Raw genomic sequence first — 19917 nt, forward strand, 5'->3', positions numbered from 1 at the left:
TGAGGGGAAGTTTTTTTATTTTTTTAAGTGAGCCAAAATTTTTATTTATTTATTTCTTGCGTTTAAAATATTCTTCAATGACATCCTTGGCCTGAGATTCTTTGCCGTAGTCCTTAACCACCACGTAACTGCAACCCACCACTTTGCGGGGTTTCCCCTCTCGGTCAGTTTTACAGAGGACCACCCATTCCCCTAGTTTCTTGTTGTCATCAACCTTAATGAGGTTGATCTGGTGTTCAGCACAAAGGGCCTCCACTAGCTTTACATACATGGGCTCATCACAGTTGGATGCAAGCACACAAAGATGAGCTTGGCGTTTGTCTAAGGCTTTGGCAGCTTCCTGAATGCCACATGCTAGGCCATCGTGGATGAACGTGGTCTTCAGCACCTCTTGTAAAGCAGTATTGATGTCCATTACACCTCCAGCAGCAATGCCTTCCTCGTCCGTGGTGGCGAGTTATGGGTGAAGTTGAATCTTGGAACACACCGACCCTCCGCCTCCATGCCACTCGGTGGCGGCAGGGAAAAGAGCGGGAAGTTTTTTTAAATGACTGTTTGTTAAGGAGATTGTATCACCTCTTTACCTGATTAATACTTCCTTAAGATCCATAATACTTTTGCCATTAGTTTTAGGTAATTGATGGGCTCCCAGGTTAAACAGCTTAATACTGTATTCTGATACTAAGAGGTGACCTAATTTGAGTTAAATTAAGTCAACTCCTGCAAGTCACCTTGGAACAGGTAGGCAAGAAGATAAACAACAGATATACAAAGTTGAGTGATAGGATTAGAGCCAGCTAAACTTCAAGGAGTAAGTGCAGGGACATACAGCAAGAGCAGGAGCCATGATGTGTTGTATTTATGGCCACACCTGCACACATCCTAGCTTCTAGCCTGTAAGGGCTAGGTCACCTGGGAGGGCTCCCTGCATGTGGGCAGACTGAACAGAAGAAAAGGCTAGGTCACTGCTACCTGGAGTAGTCCACGCATCAAGATTATTTTATTCTTGGAATAGGCCATCCCTCATTAGGTCTAGTTCTTTCCAGAATCATATAGGGCAGGAGGAGGGGCCTCAGGTTGTCTGTGTTTCTGTACCTTGTCCCAGATGTGGATTCTGTCTAGCTCTCTCTTGCAGATGTCTGTTGCACTTCTGTTCTTTGGAGACTGAGTAAAAGTTGAGGGGAACCTGGTACCAAGCAGTGCTAGAAATCCTTTAGGGTAAGATGGGCTCATGAAAGCTCGTGCTGGCCAGGGGCAGAGCCAGCTGCCTCCCTATTTTAGGAGAGTGGCGGTGGTAGCCCAGGTGGCCAAGCCACCCCTCAAGTTGGCCTACTGCTCCTCTGCTCCTGCTGCCTTTCCAGGTCCAGGGACATATGATACAACAGTTGTTGCAGGAGTACACCTGAAGATGGGGCCTTCTTTCTCCTCACCAAATTGGAACTCCTTTTAAAAAAGCCACCCTCGTTTCAGACATCTACATCAGGTGACAATTCCTGATTTCTGGGCTGAGCTTAGTCTTTTGTCAAGTAGAAGTTTCTTGTGGAAAGAACAAGGGCGTTTTATGTAGCCAAACAAATCTACAGTAATTAAGGAAGCAGTTAGCAGATAGCAGCAGAGCAGGGCAGGAATACTGCTGAGTCTCCTCCATCATCGTCCTCTGTTATCTGCCTTTCTACGTTTGGGTTTGCTGGGACAAACCTGCCTTGGCGAAAAGAGTGGCTCACTTTGGTCATTCTAGATTTGGAACCCAGGTCCTTTTGAGAAGAGAGGCCACATGACCAAAATGCAGGGAAACCGGGTGCCCTGGGGCTGAGCTGGAGAAAAGGGATGAGTGGTTGAAAGGTGGCTTCCATTTGAATCAGACACATAAACCTTAGCTGTCGGAAAGCTGGACAGGAGAAACTGAAATCTCAAGTAGGTCCCAAAAGCTCATTTTGTTTCACCAGTCTTCCTACAACAACTCTGCCCCGAGGTGGTCCCAGTTCTGCCCAAGACTGCCAAGCCCGGGGCTTGTTCCCCCAGCACAGCCCATGGTGATTTGCCACTGGTCTCCTGAGCTCAAACTGCTGTTTGTGTTCCCCTGAGGAGTCTGCCCCTCACTCCCAGGCCCATTTGTAACCGGGTTTATTTAACTGCTAATGCAGACTGGTCTAAGAATGATGCATATGAGGTTATCTTGCCTCTCAGGGCTGGAGTGGGACAAGTCTAACCCTGGGAATTCAGTGGGCTGCTACGTGCTTTCTTTCCTGCTTCTTGTATTTGTTTTCCTGGATCCTGTTTCTCAAGCAGGCCTTTGCGCTATTTTTCTTCTCTGTCTCTGGCTTTCAGGGCAGCCAAGTGGCTGGCTAACTTCCTGAGTTAGGCACACAGATTCCAATTAAAGGCAATGTTCATCATCTGGACCCCAGCTCCGTATACTCAACAATCTGGCGGGCTGGGAATGACCAAACTGCAATGTGAACGTTTCTCTGGAGTACTGTTAATAAGGGATGAGAAAATGAGTCCAGGGTTTCTCAAGGTGCTTTGGTAAACTTACCAGGCATTTTAATCCACATTTTCATTTTGTCTTCACGGTGATACCATGATACAGATAGCAGGTAACATTTCAGACATTTGACAGATTATGGGATTGAGGCAGAACGAAGTTCAGGGGGAAAGCAGACCCACAGCTACAGTTCAGATCCAAAGGCTAGGGTTCAAGTCTCCTGCCTCACCACTTATGACTCACTTGTCTCAGCCCACCCAGCACCTGCCTGCTCCTCTACCTTGCCTTGTGCCAGTGGGGCAGGGTTGGGAGCTAGGCCCTCAGCTCAGCAGGTGTATCTGGCTGCCGGCTGGGGTGAGACACTTGGAAGGCCTCCAAGGCCAGCAGTGTCTTGTTGATGCGACTGATGGTTGGGTAGGGGTTGAGATTAACCTTGAACCTGTGGGAGAGAAGCACCTTGTAAGGCAGAGTTTTCATGGACAGAGTAGGCAGTGAAGGGAAAGGAGGCAGGGCTAGATAAAGACTATGAGCTGACCAGGGAATGATGAGGAAGCTGCCCTGCTGTGCGGACCCTTGTGCACAAGTAGCTTTCTGGGGATGGTTGGTCTTGTGTGGTATCATTTGGCATTCTGTTACCTACTGTTTCTTCTATCTAAGCAATAATTCTATTGAGACCCACTATGTACCAAACCTAGTACCAGCTTCTTGGGGGTATATGTTTCTATATCCCTAACACCTAGCTCGGCAAGGTGCCTTCCAGAGAGGTACTCACTCACATGCAACTGAAGGGCTGGTAGAGGAAAACAGGCAGAGCTCTCTGTAAAGCACAGACCTGGGATGGCCGGCTCTTGCAGAGCCACTTTCTCTTAGGAGCAGGGATTGCCTTACGGGATCACCTGGGGTACAATGAGCTCAGTAGGACATTTCACTGATGTTTTTCCACCTTGTCTCTTTAGGACCAAGGTGGTTGCTGTAGTCCAACACAGTGGGCCCCTTGGCCAGTCAGAAAGGGTTTACATGAAATGCTACACAGTAGCTGAAATGGGAGGCCCCTCTGGATGGAAGCAGAAGGGAGGACAGCAGGGCTCTCTTACCTTTCAGCGTTTGCTACCTGAGGCACTAAGCACAGATCAGCCATGGATACCTGAAAGGGGATCCGATGGGTTTGTGCTGGGGTGCGCACCCCAGACTCAGTGTAACCATGGTGACCATAGAGGGTGCCAGCCCCTGATGTTCCCAACTGCCTAGGCTCTTCCACCCATCCCTACCACCCGCCCTCACCGCTGTCTCCTCTGGATTGTCTGGCTGGGTACCCGGAGCCACACTGCCTCTTCCAGGCTGAGCTCCAGTTGCCCAAGCCAATCAACAATGTGGGTGGCCAGAGAAAGTTTAATTCCCTTGGTGATGTTATTGTGCCACACACTTAGTGAGGGTTCCCAGCAGGGAGCAGATGCCTCAGGAGCCAAACAACCAGAACTCAGAGCCAAAGCCTGTAGCATTAAAGAGTACCTGAATCCTAGAGTCTCAGAACTCTAGTCTAACTCCTCAGCCAAAGCCTGGCTTACTGGCTGTCTTGGAGGGGCAGTCTTCTGACATGGATACCTCACTTCCTCTTGGGGTAGCTCAGGAGCAGCTAGGAGTTCCCCATAGCTGACTGCCTAGCTAGAGATCTTGACAAGAGGAGATTTAGCATGCTATTGCATAAGCCTCTGCAGGAAGCCATGAATCCTGGCTACCTGAGGAGGAGGAGATGGCTAAGTCTGCATGGGAGAGAAGGGCAGCCCAAAGGCTGCAGGAGGAGGCCTGGTGAGCAGGTATGGGGACACCTACCTCATCTCCTATGCAGCACTTCCCCGCTGTGCTCTGCAGGATCTGCTCCAGAGCTGTGGGGAAAACACAGTCACCTCACTCTGGGCACAGAAAGGACACATCAGCCTTTCTGAGCCTTGGCCTCTGTAGTTATGCAATAAGTGGTGATGGGGCTTAGGTACTAGAAAATTTGTCACCGCCAGGAGTGAAGAGTTTCTGGGGACAAGCCTGGCTCCTCATGTCCAGCCACAATTGCTTAAGTGGAGTGGATGAGACTTGTAGCCGGCCTAGGCCTCAGCTCTCAGAATGAGGCTCTCAGACTGCTCTCAGACTGACAGCTCTCAGACTGACAGGTCCAGGCTTTTGCTGGTCTTGGTTTGACCTGAGTGGGCAAGGAAGCAGAAGATGGGCCATCATCCAGTTCTGCAGGACTGTGGACCTCCCGTACTGAGATTCCCAGAAGTGCTGGAGCTTGAAGCCAGGCTTGAATGCTTGCCCAGTCTGCTGCCTCCTAGCCCTGCCCTCATCAGTGCCACTGCCAAGACCAAAACGGCCTGGGAGGCTGGTGGATGCTCAGGGCCCTGTGCTCCAGGGTCATTTTTCTGAAGGTCACTTCAAGTGACCTTTAAGCAGCTCACAGAAGTGAAGACTCACCATTAAAGCCAGAACTGATGACCTTCTGAGCCCAGGACAGCTGTTTCTCCGTTCCCACTTCATTCAGGACAGACAGGTTCTGCACAGCACAAGGAAAATCTCTGGTGTTTTCAGACTAGCCTGGGCCTGCCCATTGGCCCAGATCGTCCCCTTAGGGCTCCCATCTGCCTCAGGCTCTTGCTCTGGTTCACCCCTCCCCTGGGCTCCATGGACCTTTGGTGCCATCACAGCCCTGAAGTTGAAGCAAGGAAGTTATCCCAGCAGCCACCTTCTCAGGCTGCTGCAGGGGCCCGAGCTGCCTGAACGCCCTGTGCAAAGATAGGGACGTAGGACACCACCACGGCTACGGTAGGTGTGACCATTACTTGAGGCTCATTTCCTTCAAACCCATGCTCTCAAACCCATGTGTATTCCTTACTTGGTCCCTTCTGAAGAGAAGGAATTCAGTGCAGGTTGGGGCTGCAGAGAGGAGGGGCACAGAGGTTTAGAGTCTGGTGCACCCTTGTACCCCTTCTGCTTCTATTTCCTCATCGGTAAATGTGATGTGGGTCTGCAGCAGTCTGCTGTGTTAAAACAGCAAGATGACATGGGAGTGGACATCCTGGCTTTGACTTCTGCCCTGCTACTGCATAGCTGTGTTACTCAGCAAAGTCACCCCACCTTTCTGGGCTATTTTCTCAAAATATCAGGAGTTGATACAAAAGAATAGTTGTAACATCTGCTTTTCTGTCCCACCAATGAAAAATTTAAAAAACATCCAGCCAAGAATGAATGCAATCCCAGGACTCTGGGAGGCTTGAGGCAAGGACATCATAAGATTGAACCCAGCCTGGGCAATGTAGCAACTTGGTGAGACCTTTACTTAAAAAGGGGTAAGTATGCAGCTCGGTGCAAAGCTCCTGGGTTCAATCCTCAGTACTAAGAAAACAACTATGAAACCCTCAATTTAAACACACTTTGAGATATCACAGACTTAGTTCTAGACCCTGACAGTAAAGCAAACATGGCAATAAAGTAAGACGTGCAGACTTTTTGTTTTCATACTCACAAAATTGTGTTAACATTGTACACTATTTAGTCTACTATCCATGCAGTAACATTATGTCCAAAAAAAAAAAAAGCACAGCTGGGGATACAGCTCAGTTGCACAGCACCTGCCTGGCAAACAAGGTCTTGAGTCCGACTCCCAGTACCAGAAAAAAAACAAGTACATAGCTTAATTTTTAAAATGCTTTATGGTTTAAAAAAAAACAGTGCTAACAATTATCTGAGATGTTGGACAAATGGCACCATTAGACTTACTTGGTGATCAGACTAAGTCAACTAACACAACTTTCAATGGTAAAAAAACAAAAACAGGGCTGGGAGTTTAGCTCAGTGCCACAAACACCTGTCTGGCAAGTGTAAGGTCGTGAGTTTGATCCCCAGTACCAAAAAAAAAAAAAAAAAAAAAAAGCAAGAAACCCCTAAAAAAACAAAAATAAAAACTACAAAAACAAACCTTTAAAGCATAATAACACCAAGTGTAATAAAATGAGGTATGAAATGTACATAACAGAGAACAGAAGAGAAGGAGGCAGCTTGGGTTAAGCGTTGGGAGCCTGGACCTGAGCCTGTTCAGCTCCTCCCCTGCCACTCTGGACCTTTCACCACCTATGGATGCGTCCTTGGAGACCTAGGGCTTCCTGGAACACCACTAGGGACCTATTAGCATGGAGGACTTTCTTGAATCCTGCTGCTTTTTGCCATATGGTCTAGGTCAAAGTCTCTGAGAGTTCCTCTCTGTCCTCCTTCCACCTCCACCCCCACGCTGGGTACCTCGCAGTGGATCTGCTATAGCGAGTGTGCAAGGGCATGAGTGTGGAAGGTGGGCAAGGGTGTGAAGGTGCGAGTGCCTCACCTGCAGGGGCTGGATGCCACTAGCGATGAGGTCAGAAATCATGCGCACACTGGCCCTCTTCTTTGGGTCTTGAGGCAGGAGTCGTGGAGTGGGCCGAGTCTCCTCCAGGTACTCAATGATGGCCAGCTGTCCAGAGAGGGCACTGAGAGAGCCTGGGACCCCCAAACCACAAGGGCAGGGCCAGAAAGCTCTTCCTCTAGTGCCACCTTCTCTTCCACACACTTCAGCTGGAGCCCTACAAAGGCTTTCTGGACCTTGTCCTGCACAACTTGGTTTCCCATAAGCCCCACTCCCTGCTCATCTCCCAGAATAACCTCCCTCTGACTAGTATTTATTGAGCCTCTACTATAGGTGCCTTAGCCACATACAGGTAAGGAAGAGATACCTGGTCCTATCATTCACAGGACTGCTCCATACTCACTGACTGACTTATGGTGAGTCCATCAATCTTCAGTGTTGGCACCTGCTTCATGGGATTCAGTGTCTGGAATTTCTCAGAGAACTGTGGAGACCAGGTCATGGTGGGCTGGGTCTTCTCGCCTGAGTTGGCTAGCACACAGAAAAGCAAGCAGGAAAACCCCAGACCTGCCACCCATCCATATTTGTCTAGGGAAGGTCCTAGCTCCTGACTCTAAGGTAACCCCTGGCAGATCCATGCAGTACCTCAAACCCTAGCAGCTTCTGAGCTATAGACTTCATCCTAATGGCCTGGCTATGAGGTTTTCTCTGCATCTTATACTATGACCACCAAGGCAACTCCTACATATGGAGCCCAATATGTGGCAAGGTCCCACTCGACACTCACCAACATGCAGTGAAGCACTAGAGCTCTCAGGGTGTGGTACTGAGCTTGGAACAAAGGCCTGTCCTCAGGCCCCTCTTGCTGCACAACTTACTACCTTGTCCCACAAGAGTGCCAGCAGTGCTCTCAGCCATAGAGACCGCGGGACAGAGGTGTGCTTCTTGGAGACAGGCTCCCCTCCCCCGCACCTCCCAGGCAGGCTACTCTCCAAGGCCCAGCTTCACCCTGCGGTCTGGGAGCAGCCTCCTTACCTGCTGCCCCCCATCTTTTATAAGGTGGACAGGCACTGTCTCATAGTCGATGCCTTTCAATGCCAACGCTAGGAGAAACCACATAGAAAGATCAGGAAATCACTTCAGGCTACACCCCGAAGAACCCTTCCTGGAGTGCCATTAGGCTGCTGAAAGCTAGTTTCTCTATACTGCTGGTGAGCAAGACCCAGCATGGCACTGTCCCCTTCTCTCCGCTTTCCTTGTCACTACCCGTTATCTATGCCACATGTGCAACACTGTGCCTGTGTCATTCTCTGGGCCTCCTACAGGGCTTGTGCTCCCTGGGTGGCACTATGAGTTGAGCCACTGCAGGTTCCTGGGAACAACAGTGTGTCCCATTCACCTGTGCCCCTCCTGGACCTTGAACAGCAGACAGCAGGGTATTTTTATTGGGGATGTGCAATATTCCCTTAGTAGGGCATCTAGGGGCCAAGGGAAGATGCTTGGGGTTCATGCAGGGCGTACCGGTTTAATAAAACTCTTTACTAAGAGCAGAACCTTTCAGAACCATCCTCTCTGTTCTCAGGGCTCTTTAGATTCAAGGTGGGCAGCAGCCTCATTGGTGGTCTTAGAGCACTGTGGTGACTCTGGCGGGCAGGTGTCCTCTCCATCCCCTGGCAAGGTGAGGGTAAAAATGTCTGGTGTACCCTTAGTGGAGAAGACTGCATATACACGTGGGTTTTAAGATATGGTAGTAGCTGCTCCAAAGGAGTAAGGGAGAATGGGGCATGTCACAGAGTAAGGGGATCCTGGGATAGGCCAGCGTCCTCTGAGGTGCTGGTCAGCTCCACTCGGACAGTGGGACATTGGGACAGTGGGACAGCGAGTGTGGCTGGGGTGCAGAGGGAGAGGCCGAGGCAAGCGGGCCCCTTGAGTAGCATTCCCATAGCTCTGGCTTCTGGCTCAGCAAGGGCAGAGACTCTGCACCCATGGAAAGGAGATGTTCTTGGAGGAGTTTCTCCTGGCATCCCATGCTCCTGCTTACTGATGCCAAAACTCACTGTGGGATCATGGGGACAGGGATGGGTGCTACTGAAGATGGCTTTGCAGTTAGAGCCAAGCTTTTGAGACTGGCTGCTCGGGGTCAAATTTCACTGCATTTATTTGTTAGCTGTGTGACCTTGGGTAAGTAATGGGTCTCTGTGCCACAGTTTCACCATGTGACAAGCAGCAAAGTGTAGCAGTTAAAAGCGTGGGCTCTGGCTGGGACTGTAGCTCAGTGCTAAAGCTTAGCATGCTCGGCCCTGGATTTGATCCTAAGAACCAAAGCAAACCTAACAATATGAGTTCTGTAGTCAGATTATTTTGTTCAAACTCCAGCTATACCCCTCATTAGCTGCATGGCGGTAGAAAGTTATTTAATGCTCCTGTGGGATGTAAATGTACAATAGAGATTGTGAATAGGGAAGAAACTATTCAAAGACAAACTGATGGGGGAAAAGGGAAAAGAAGAAAGGGAAAAGGAAAAACTACATGTATACCCAAGATTGGATAGCTATACAGCTAGCTTCTTTTAGCTTCCTTGAAAATAAAGTTTTGTGCTAATATTGTTAGAACAAGATATCATGCCTATATCTTATAGTACAAAGATAACATATAATGTATCAACCATTGTAATGATTTGACTAACCTGTTTTGTTCATGGTTAGATTTATTTTTTTTCCTATTTTCTATACTTCTTTAAAATAAAAAAATGTATATTTATATATGTATACTTATATACATATATATTCATGCAAAATAGCTAAGATAATTATATACTAATTCTATTCATGGAAAGGAGCAGTTCATGCTTATATTGATCAATTTTGCATGCCTACATCTGGTAATCTGAGCAGCTATTTTGAAAATAACAATATGTAATATAATAACCATTGTTAATTTCCTTCTATCTAGTTTTGAAATCCTACATCATTTTGTTGTTTTTATTCTCTTAAAAATTAAAAAAAAATAAGCCAGGCTTGATGGTTCATGCCTGTAATCCCAGCACTCGGGAGGCTAAGACAGGAGGATTGTTATTAGTTCAAGACCAGCCTGGGCTACAAAGTGAGCTCAACGCCTGAACTGCATAGAGAGACCCTGTCTCAAAAAGACCAAAAAATAAAATAAAAAATAAATAAAATTATCCAAAACTAAACAACAAAAACCCTCCTGTGCCTCAATTCCCTTATCTGCACAATAGGAGCAATAATGGCCCCTCCTCTTAAGGTGGTTGAGGTTGAAAGAGTATCAGGTACACAAAAACACTCATGGCCAGACGTATTGGCATCTGCCTGTAACCCCAGCACTCAGGAGGCTGAAGCAGGAGGATCACTATGGGTTTGAGATCAGCCTGGGCTACATAATAAGTTCAAGTTCAGCCTGAATTATATAATGAGACCCTGTCTCAATCAATCAATCAAAATAATTAAAAAAAAAAAAAAACACCCAGCACCAAGCTCTTTCTCAATATGAGCTGCTGTGGCTATAACCCTTGGCAAGGAGACAGAAAAGGGTCCAATTTAAGATTAAAGGAGAGCACCCTAGTTTCTGTTCCTCTAAAGCCTCTGTAGTTAACACAACCTGTTTGGTTTAATTTGCCAGATCAAGTAAGAATTGAGGGAGGCCAGCTGTTTCCCTGCCGTTACCAGGATGCTCTGGATTTTATGAACCTGCTTTAAACACGGTTGCTAAGGGGCCTTTGAGAGCAGTATGCAGAAGTAGAAGTCCCTTTCCTTCTACCAGCTATCCTCTGGTCCTGCTATCCTAGGACTTCCTGAGTAAGGGATCTAGGTGACCGGACACGCAGGTTGCAGGGTGAAACCCTCCCTGCCTGAGTACCCCTTTTGTTCCAGGCCAGCTTTGTGCCCGAGGTTTCTCCACCTCACCCTAGCCATGTGCCCAGCACTTACCAATTCGAACTCTCCAGGAGCAGGAGCTTCGGAAATAGGAATAGAGAATAGGCTGAGGAGAGAGAAGGTAAGGGCATATGTTAATCCAGGCCGGGTGGGTTTCTAGCCTCTGGAACTCGCCAGAAAAGAAGTTTCAGACACCAGCCTGGGACCTCTGAGCCACCTGTTTCTTCACATTATGCAGAACCTTCTTTCTCAGGGCCATCTAGGCAACTGACTCAGAGCTTTCTGGGTAAGGGGCCCTGAGGGTCATGTGAGACCCCCTCGGTTCCCAGTTACACTGGCAGGAGTTCCTGAGGGTGCAGTGGCTCTACGGGGGGGGGGGGGGAGGAGCAAGTGCCTGCCTCACCTTGCTGGACTCAGTCATGGTGCTGGGGTGACCCTTGGTCTCTGGAGGAATGTCCTTCTCATAGAGCTGTAGCGGGAAGAACCCTGAAGGGGTGTGTCCCCTGAGCCAATAAGGGACCTGCTCTTAACAGGAACTTTGACTCTGGTCAAAAAGGGCTGCTCTTGCCAACCTCAAAGTTTGCTCATGCTCCTGGTGGAGCTGAGATAGGACAGAAGTGAAAACTAGGTAGAAAGGAGAAAGGAAATCAAAATTTTAAAAACCGTACTTCGAAGAAAATAAAATGAAGCTTCAGAATATAAGCCTAGTTAATTTTTCCTTCCTTCTTCTCCCAAAACAGAGTAAACTTGGGCAACTCCCTTTTAGCAACAAATGAGTTTGACCCTTCCTTTTCACGTTGACACATGAATCCCACCTTTTTGGGATTTCTCACGTGAAGAGTCCATTTTCTCACTGTGGATGGGCCATTCTCTCCTACCCACTAGACTTAAGACTATGGATTATCAAATTCCACAGATTTTCACTACCTAAAACATAAGAACAGTTCCCAACTGTACGGTCCCTCATCTGTTTAATCCCAGCACTCCACCCTTAGGGTAGCCTATATTATAAATCTTTGCCTGATAAACCTTTTTTGTCTCTTACTGATGTGTCCTGAAAATAACCTTTCCATGACAAAAGTCAGCAAACTTATTTTCAAGGGGCAGGATAGGTTCCCTATTTCAGACACAGGGACCCTTAAGACCAAGCCCAGTGACAAGAGCCAGGTCTGCCATCTTGGGCAGCAGTGTGGTTTTATAGGCAGCTAAGTCAGGTAGAAGTATTACAGGCTGTCAGGTAGGCATTTCTTAAAGACCAGATCTCAAAACAAAAGATGAATGACTACACTAACATACTAGTCCACTGATGAACAGCAATGATTGACATTCTAAACAGGGATCAATCACCTTGGGTTGGGGACCAAAACCTCTCTGGCCCTTCCCTTCCAGGGAAAGTCCTTGTTACTGTACCTGACTTACTATCTCACTTGTTTCCCCACTGGGTCAATATTACCTAAGTGCCTATAACTGTAATCTTATTGGTTGACCATAGTTTTGTCCCACCTTATACCCACTTTGTGATTTTACTCCATAAAGCTTGCCCTGAAGTGAGCTCCTGGGTAACCTACTTTGTAGGTCCCCTTCTGTCTCTTTTAGAAGCTTCCTTTCCTCCAGTAAATATATTCTGCTCTTAACCCTTGTTGTTCCTTAGGATTCATTCTTCAATTTTTAGCAACATGAACTCAGCATATTGACATCTAGGGAGAGGGGAAAGGAAAGAGAGAGGAGGGGACAGGAGGGGGAGGGAGAGGACAGGAGGGGGAGGGAGAGGAGGGGACAGGACGGGGAGGGAGAGGAGGGGACAGGAGGGGGAGGGAGAGGAATGCAAAGGTAAAAACTATTACAACTGGCTGTAGGTGCATCTGTTGGAAGCCAGGCCTCAAGATAAAGAGGGAATGACCAGGCCTAAGATAAATGGTAACACCTGGTCTATTAAAGTCTAGTTAGACACCAGTCACCTCAATGGGTGACCAACACCCTCAAACACATCCCTTCCCTACCATCCTAAGTCAGGAACCTTCAGTACTGCGTAGGCCAACCAACATCTGAGGGCTAGATAGATTCCTAGGGGCTGCCAATTACAACCTGACTTTTAAGGTGCACTGGCATACCTGCCAGCTGGGAGTCTGCAGGATGGGTAGATGGAAGTAGGAGTGTGCCATCACACCTGGCTCCAACTATTTTTTAAATTTTGTGACAATATGGCTAAGTCACTAAATTAGCCAGACTAGGTTCAAAGTTGCAATCCTCTCAGCTCCCAGAGTGCTGAACGTATGTGCCAAGAACACAATAACTTTATTATTTACTTTGCAGTGTTGGGGATTGAACCTAGATCCAAATAACCAGCATAGCCAGCATCCCCTCTATGAGATGGGTTCTGTAGGATGTACAGAGGATGGTGCCAGAAGCAGGTCATCAGACTGTGATCAATTGGTTGGTGGTGGCAGCTTGCCTGGTTTGGGAGAATCCAGATGACCTGCTGGAGCAAGTCACTGTATAGGCCTGCTAACTGTGCTACATGAAATGGACATTGGGCAGATGATGTTTATACTTCAGTACCGTAGCCCAGATGAGAAGCAGCTGACATGTTTGGGTCCTGGTGAGCAGCTGACATGTTTGGGTCAGTAACAGCCCTTTATAGATTGCCCAATCCACGATGCTTTAGATACCCTGAGAGACGAGGCAAATGAGACCTATATAAAAACTGTACTGGTAAAGAAAAAAGTGGGCCCTAAATAAGTGGAGCCATTCCTCCAAGGACAAGCTGTGAGGCCACTGAAGGTTGGGAAACCAGATCTGGATGGACCTGCTGGCTGTCAGCCTGGTCACAGACAAGTTAGATAAGCAGGCCTTGGATGTGTTGTTTACTCTATGGAGACAGTTAGGCCTTGAGAAATAATACTGGACAATGGGCCAAGGCCAAAAGGCTAAAATATCCCCAGTAAAACAGAAAAAATGACACTAGCCTCCTTTCACCCCAGTTAGGAGGCAAGCTGAGGTGCCTGGGTCTTGGGAGTCCCAAGTGATGAGGCCACATATGAAACTATTTACTGGTCCTCTCCCCAAAATGTACAACGTGTACTAACATTGATGGACACTGGAACTGAGTCAATGCTGAAGTACGGCAACATGGACCATTTTACAGGATCTATTGAATATATAAAAGGGTACGGATGGTGCTACATCATGGTCCAGGAGGCCCAGGTGACTTTGGGTATAAACCAAGTTCTCCACTTCTGTATGATGTCTCCCCAGTTGCTGAACACACACTGTGGATGGACATACTGATTGGTGCAGGACTTGGGACCAAGCAAGAAAAATTCCAGTTGTAAATTCACATGGCAAAAACTGTAGTCACCACACCATGCACTGCTAACTCTCTCACAGGCCATATGGGTTGTGTACATGAAACAATACAGCCGCCTGGAGGTCATAAGAGATAAAACAGATGTCTTGAAAGTTAGAAAGAGGTAACATGCCCTTTACAGACTCCTTTCAGTTCCCTAGATGGCCTACACAGAAGCCAGATAAATCATGACAAATGACTGTGAAGTCTCACCCTGTCTCTGGCAGTCAGGACCAGTTGCCTTCACCCCAGAGGACAGGCAATGGGCCTTCTAGATGTTGCCACAAGGCTATTTGCATAGCCCAACTTTGTGTCATGACCCGGTCACCCAGGACCTGACTACCTGGGCCAAGCTATACTCTGTGTCACTGTTTTGTATTGATGTTATGTTAACCTGATTGTCTTACAGATTTAAAAGCCACCATGCATTGTCTAAAAAAGGTGACATGGTGGGGGGAACCATAAACAAAAACAACATCCAGGGACCTAGTTTATGTATCAAATTCTTGGAGGTTATATGGTTGGGTAAGACCAGAACCATGACAGTATGCCAATTACAGACGTACATGGGCATGCTAGCTTTTGACAGGTATACTGCACCTAGCTATTCTGTACCTTTTGTATCAGATCACTACAAGGGGTCACAAAATGAGGCTGGACAGATGCAATGAAAGCTGCTTGCTGGACAGACACAATGAAAGCTGTTTTACCGGATTTAAAAGAGGGCTATTACATAGATGCAAGCCCTATGAGTCATTAAATCCAACCCGCCATTTACCCTAACTGTAAATGTGGATGACAATGGATATTTGGCTGAGGCCTATGACCAAAACAGGGAAAATAAAAGCACACTTTTGGTTTTGGTCACAGGTGGCTCAGAGCCAGCACTATCTAATTAAAAAACAGCAATGTTAACTGCTGCTTTACATGCCTATGAGGAATCAGGAGATCAAAAAATGGGTAGAGATAGCCCATCCCAAGAATGGAATGACTCAAGCTCCCACTCTCATGCACTGGGGGACACACTTCCAACAGTGGGCCTCCTTCTCAGCCTGTTAGTAGCCAAACTGGCACACTGTCTGGAAAGACAGACTACAAGACACAGCCTCTAGTCCTTATAAAAATAAATAAAAAATAGATAAATAAATAAATAGAGGGACCTCTGGCTGACACCAGATGTACTGATGGGTCTAGCCATGACTCAAACCCACAATGGACAGCAGTTACTGGTCAGCCCAAAACAAAGGGACTCTGATTTGAAACTGAAACAGGCAATTCAAGCCAACAGACAAAGTAGTGGACAATGTGATAACTTAGGAGGAAAACAAACAAACAAACAAACAAACCCAGCTCTTATATATGTATATAGACAGCCAGGCTGACATTCTGGTTGCTGGCTCGGGCAACTCAAAAACAGATAGGACATCAAAAATTGACAGATTCGGCCCTGGATTCATCATTCCAGAGCCAAGAGGGCCCATCTTGATGCCCGGTGGAAGGTCTACTCTGGTAAAACAGCTTCTCTGAAGATTACTAATGTTACACACTTAAAGCCCTTCTCTTGTCATCCCATTTGGGCACTGTACACTGCAATATCTATAGCCTCAATGTACTGCTGTCCTACTGAATTCCTGGTCTTTTCCTCCTGTTAGTCTTGGGGCTTACTGTTGCAGGTTAGACTATGTCCCCAAAAGATTGGGGAGTTCTGGCAAAGATTAGAATTACTGGACTAAGCACTCTTAACTGTTTACAATGATTTTCCTGTGGCTAACCTGCTTAAACATACTGGAAACATAATAATTCAGGACAATGGGAATTCAAAATTCAAATTTATGGGTCAAGTCTGTTGTGACTCTTAATCAGACCAGATGGAATCCTTTTCACCTTAACGTATACCTTTATTTTGATGCATGCCCAGCTCAATATAACAGTAAGTTGGACAAACCATTGCTATTCCATAGGATAGGGATGATTAGATTGGAAATAAAAATATTGCTCCAAATAAGTATGACTGTTCAGAATGGTGACAAACCAGCATGTACTGCAAACCTCCTTTTCCATCTGAATTCTGTCCAAGGTGGGACTGTGTCATAAAATGGGCTGAAACTAAAGACAGTTTTATAACCCAGCTCCTCCTGAGTTCAATTTGCCAATGGGGAACTTGTAATCCCTTGCAGTACACTATTTTAGATCCCTCCCATCAAGACTGGTCATCAAGTCACCAAATGAGTCCAGATAGATGGACAGAGACGAAATCCATGGATTGTTTTAAAAAATCATAAAGGTGTGGGTAACCCCATCTCACACTAGAGTTCCTTTTCCAAGACTTCCATTGCTCCCATTGGCTTCTGTATTTGTTGCTAATCACACAGATCTTAGACTCCCGACATCCTGTGCTTGGTTAATAACACCCTCCAGATTAAGGTGTAAGTCCAGAGTTGGGTAATGATTACTGGCTCTGTGTACCCTATCAGGGACCTGGCCTAGATCCCGGGCTCTCAAATGAGTGTATGGCGAAGGCCTAAATAAATAAGTGGTATGATTTTAGGGCTTCAGAAGGATCAAAACCCTCTGCAGTTTGAGACTGGTAGCTAAGACAAGGAATGTCTCTGGGCAGGTGGTATTTATTTAGTTTTTTCAAACAAGGGGTTAGAATGGAAAACACAGGAAACTGAATAGAACTTGGGAGTGGTTCAAGGACTTTGCCAAGTAACAAATAATGTTTTAATTTAGAACTATTATGAGATCATCTCCATGTTGCATTTCACTACAGGAATGAAATGCTTGTAGCTAGTCTTTATTAGTTAATTGGAGTTGGAGTCAGGTCTCCTCAACTGTGACCTTATCTTGCCGTTAGAGACATCTCTTTGCTCTCAGGCTGGCTGCGCCATGCTGTGCCTGCACGTGTGTTCAATTTCCAGTTTCAATAGCTCCCAACAGTACCCCTTTCATTTCTTACCAATCAAGCTCTGGGCCTAACCAAAAAGACTCAGCTCAATTCTATAGTGCCTCTGATCACTTACTTTAGCCTTGTCCCACAATGATATGGGAAAATACCTCCCGCTTCCTGGGTTCCTCTAAAGGCCAAAATGCCTCTCCTAATTGTAGATATGTTGACTGTTACTTCAGGTTCTCTAACAGCTCCCCATAGAAGTTTTCTTCTCTGAAGGAGCTCATTTAGTGTTTAATACTGCTAAGATAAGCCTCCATACAGTTGCTTTTCTGGTTCCTGACTGCTCTTGTTTACTCAGGTCAACAAAGCTCTACACACACACCAGTCACATCAAAAGTGTGACTCTGTTATATTGCCTATTCTAAGGGGTACAACAATAATAGGGAGCGTGAGTTCGATCCCCGGTACCGATAAAAAGGAAAAAGACAAAAAAAAAAAAAAAAAAAAAGGGGCTGGGGGTTTAGCTCAGCGGCATAAGCGCCTGCCTTGAAAGCAGGCAGTCGTGAGTTCGATCCCCGGTACCGATAAAAAGGAAAAAGACAAAAAAAAAAAAAAAAAAAACAATAATAGGGAGCTTAATCCTTAGTGCTACAGCCATGGGCATAGGACAACATCAATACTCACAATTAAGTGATAACGGATTTTGCTAATATTACACAATATATATTTTATATGTACATGTAATATAATATATAGAGTGTCTATAGACACTACAAGACTAAATAGATTCTTTGGCTGCAGTTGCCCTCTAGAATAAAAGGGCTTTAGATCTCCTAACAGTCCAACATGGAGGCGCTTGTCTTTTCTTGGAAGAAGAATGCTATTATTATGCCAAGAAGTCAGAAATAATGAAAAAAAAAAAAAAAAAAAAAAAAAAACTCCTGCCAGCTCCAGAAAGTATCTGGAACAGAGCTACAAACGCACCATGAGCTTCTTCCTGGCGTAAGTCCCTGGATTTTCCTTCTTCTTGGGCAAGAACACTGGGTCAATAGTGGCCATCTGGACAATTATGCTTGTAGGCCCATATATAATTCAATTTCTGACTCGGTTTCTGTCTAAAGAGTTGAAGCCATACAGCAACTTCTCTTATAGGCCACTTCCTCCTATCAGCCTCTTAAGACTGAGGAAAATGAGTTTTCCATATAAAACAGAAAGAGGAAATGTAGACGCTATTTTAATGCAGAGAACAATTTAAAACATATTTCTAATACTAATCATATTTCTAACATTGTTCAAAAATGAGATTGGGAGACACTGCCTGTTCCCGATTAGACAGCTACAAGCCTGGCGAGCTCTGCACTCGGGGTGACAACTGCAAGAGTGTAGCACAGCCAGGAAGAAAAGTTCTGTTGCTTCGGAGTCCCACAGAGTTATCACTACAAGGACACCTCTGCCCAATTTCAAACAATGATGGATTCTTTCTCTGTTGTAAGACAGTAACCTCATTTAGTTGCTGTTTCTATAGTTCATTCTGCCTAGCAAATGACAAAGAATCCTGTAACCAATCGTAAGATATTATGTTATCCACCTTTTGTACTTCCTTTTGGAAACATATAAATGACTGGAAAACTCCAATCACTGCTGATGATTTGGACCTGAGATTCCTGTCGGCCTGATGGCTTAATAAAGGCGTCTTTTAAAGTTCTTCTGGTACTATGTCTCCATGTGGCCTGGTCCTGAATTCTACATCATTAAAAGCACCACAGCCTTCCCTCCTTCTGGTGCTGTCTTAAAAATCAAACATCCCTGGAAGGCCACCCATTAACTGTTAGGCCCGACTGGCCGAAAAACGAGCACGCAGAGCTGTGTGGGACCACTAGATGAGGGACATAATCCTTGGACGACATCATAAATTGCTGGCAGGAAGTAGGTACACAAAAGCGCGAGCTCAATCCGAGAAGCTCGCTCCACCAAGCTCGAGCCTCGGACCAGCCCCTCCGCGGTCCGCCGGGACAGGCAAGCAGAGCGCAGGCGCAGAACGAGCTAGGCGCGGCGCACGCAAGGAGGGTTGGGAGTCGTTGTGGGGGCCGGGGACGAGGCTGAACGGCGTACCCTTGGCCCCACCCCTGCCATGCTGCACGTTTCTCCGGGGATTCGTGGCACAGACCTTCCCGGCTTGCATGTCGGACTTCAGGCTACCACTCTTCCGGCCAGGAAAGTTCGTGCCCGCTCAGCACTCGCCAGCGATCGAAGCCCAGTGAAACGCTCAAGAGTCGGAGCGCTGTCCAGTCTGCGGGAAGCCAGGAGAGGTGCGGGACGGACTTCCACACGGCTTCGGGGTAGCCCCGCCCCGCCGCCCTCCTACCCCGCGCGGTGCAGCCGGGAGTTGCAGTTTTCTGAGTCGGTCCTGTCGCCCTCCCGCTCTCCCGCCATGCTCTGCGCCTCGGGCCGCCTCCTAGCGGCCCGGGCGGAGACCTCGCTCTTTGCCCCGCCCGGAGGCCGGGGCCCGGCGCTCCGGTTCCCGCGCAGGGAACTACATTTCCCAGGACAGCTCAACCCGCCCCTTTGGGACTCCTTGACGGGGCGGCTGACGAGACACAACGCGTCTCCGCACCGGAGGGTCATTCTGAAGTGGGGGAGGATGCAGCCGGCCGTGGGCAGAGGCCTGGCCGGGTCAGAGCTGCGTCTTCGGAAGAGCCGCTGTGGGTCCCGGGCTGCTAGGTCTGTGGGCCGGGACGGGGCCATCCAGGCCACAGCGCGAAGCCCCAAACCGCCGCGTCGGAGCTCGCGGCGTTTCGAGGAGGTGGGCCGGCAGGCATTGCTGGCTCTGGTAACGCTGCTGTCCTTTGCCACTCGCTTCCACCGTCTGGACCAGCCACCGCACGTCTGGTGAGTGATGGGAGGGGCTGGGGGGGAGCA

The 19917-nt window shown here is 47.4% G+C and overlaps 3 protein-coding genes across 7 annotated transcripts in view; 1 reads left to right on the forward strand and 2 right to left on the reverse strand.

Annotated features, from left to right (window-relative positions):
* LOC134474267 (small ribosomal subunit protein eS12-like) lies at positions 1-2332 on the reverse strand. The gene has a single exon (XM_063241574.1). The coding sequence runs from the start codon at positions 413-415 to the stop codon at positions 50-52; it is 366 nt and encodes a 121-aa protein (XP_063097644.1). The 5' UTR covers positions 416-2332; the 3' UTR covers positions 1-49.
* A 190-nt stretch (positions 2333-2522) lies between these two features.
* Gstz1 (glutathione S-transferase zeta 1) lies at positions 2523-19348 on the reverse strand. 5 transcript variants are annotated; one of them, XM_063241571.1, is made up of 9 exons: positions 19166-19348; positions 10814-10865; positions 7902-7969; positions 7270-7350; positions 6849-6974; positions 4949-5027; positions 4316-4368; positions 3580-3629; positions 2523-2924 (listed from the first exon to the last, which is right to left on the reverse strand). In XM_063241571.1, the coding sequence occupies exons 1-9, from the start codon at positions 19178-19180 to the stop codon at positions 2798-2800; spliced, it is 651 nt and encodes a 216-aa protein (XP_063097641.1). In that variant the 5' UTR covers positions 19181-19348; the 3' UTR covers positions 2523-2797. The 5 variants fall into 5 exon arrangements, with proteins under 5 accessions (XP_063097641.1, XP_063097640.1, XP_063097639.1 ...); XM_063241570.1 differs by lacking the exon at positions 19166-19348 and adding an exon at positions 11163-11276; XM_063241569.1 differs by lacking the exon at positions 19166-19348 and adding an exon at positions 10977-11090.
* The window catches only part of Pomt2 (protein O-mannosyltransferase 2), a 41409-nt gene continuing 40063 nt past the window's right edge, over positions 18572-19917 (forward strand). The window contains exon 1 of the mRNA XM_003472446.5: positions 18572-19887. Coding sequence (XP_003472494.4) covers positions 19130-19887 — 758 coding nt within the window. The 5' untranslated portion in view covers positions 18572-19129. The remainder of the gene's footprint in view (positions 19888-19917) is intronic.

The sequence above is a fragment of the Cavia porcellus genome, unplaced genomic scaffold, assembly GCF_034190915.1.
Source record: "Cavia porcellus strain 051 isolate PalLab524CR breed Dunkin Hartley unplaced genomic scaffold, mCavPor4.1 scaffold_31, whole genome shotgun sequence".
NCBI classification, from domain to species: Eukaryota; Metazoa; Chordata; class Mammalia; order Rodentia; family Caviidae; genus Cavia; species Cavia porcellus.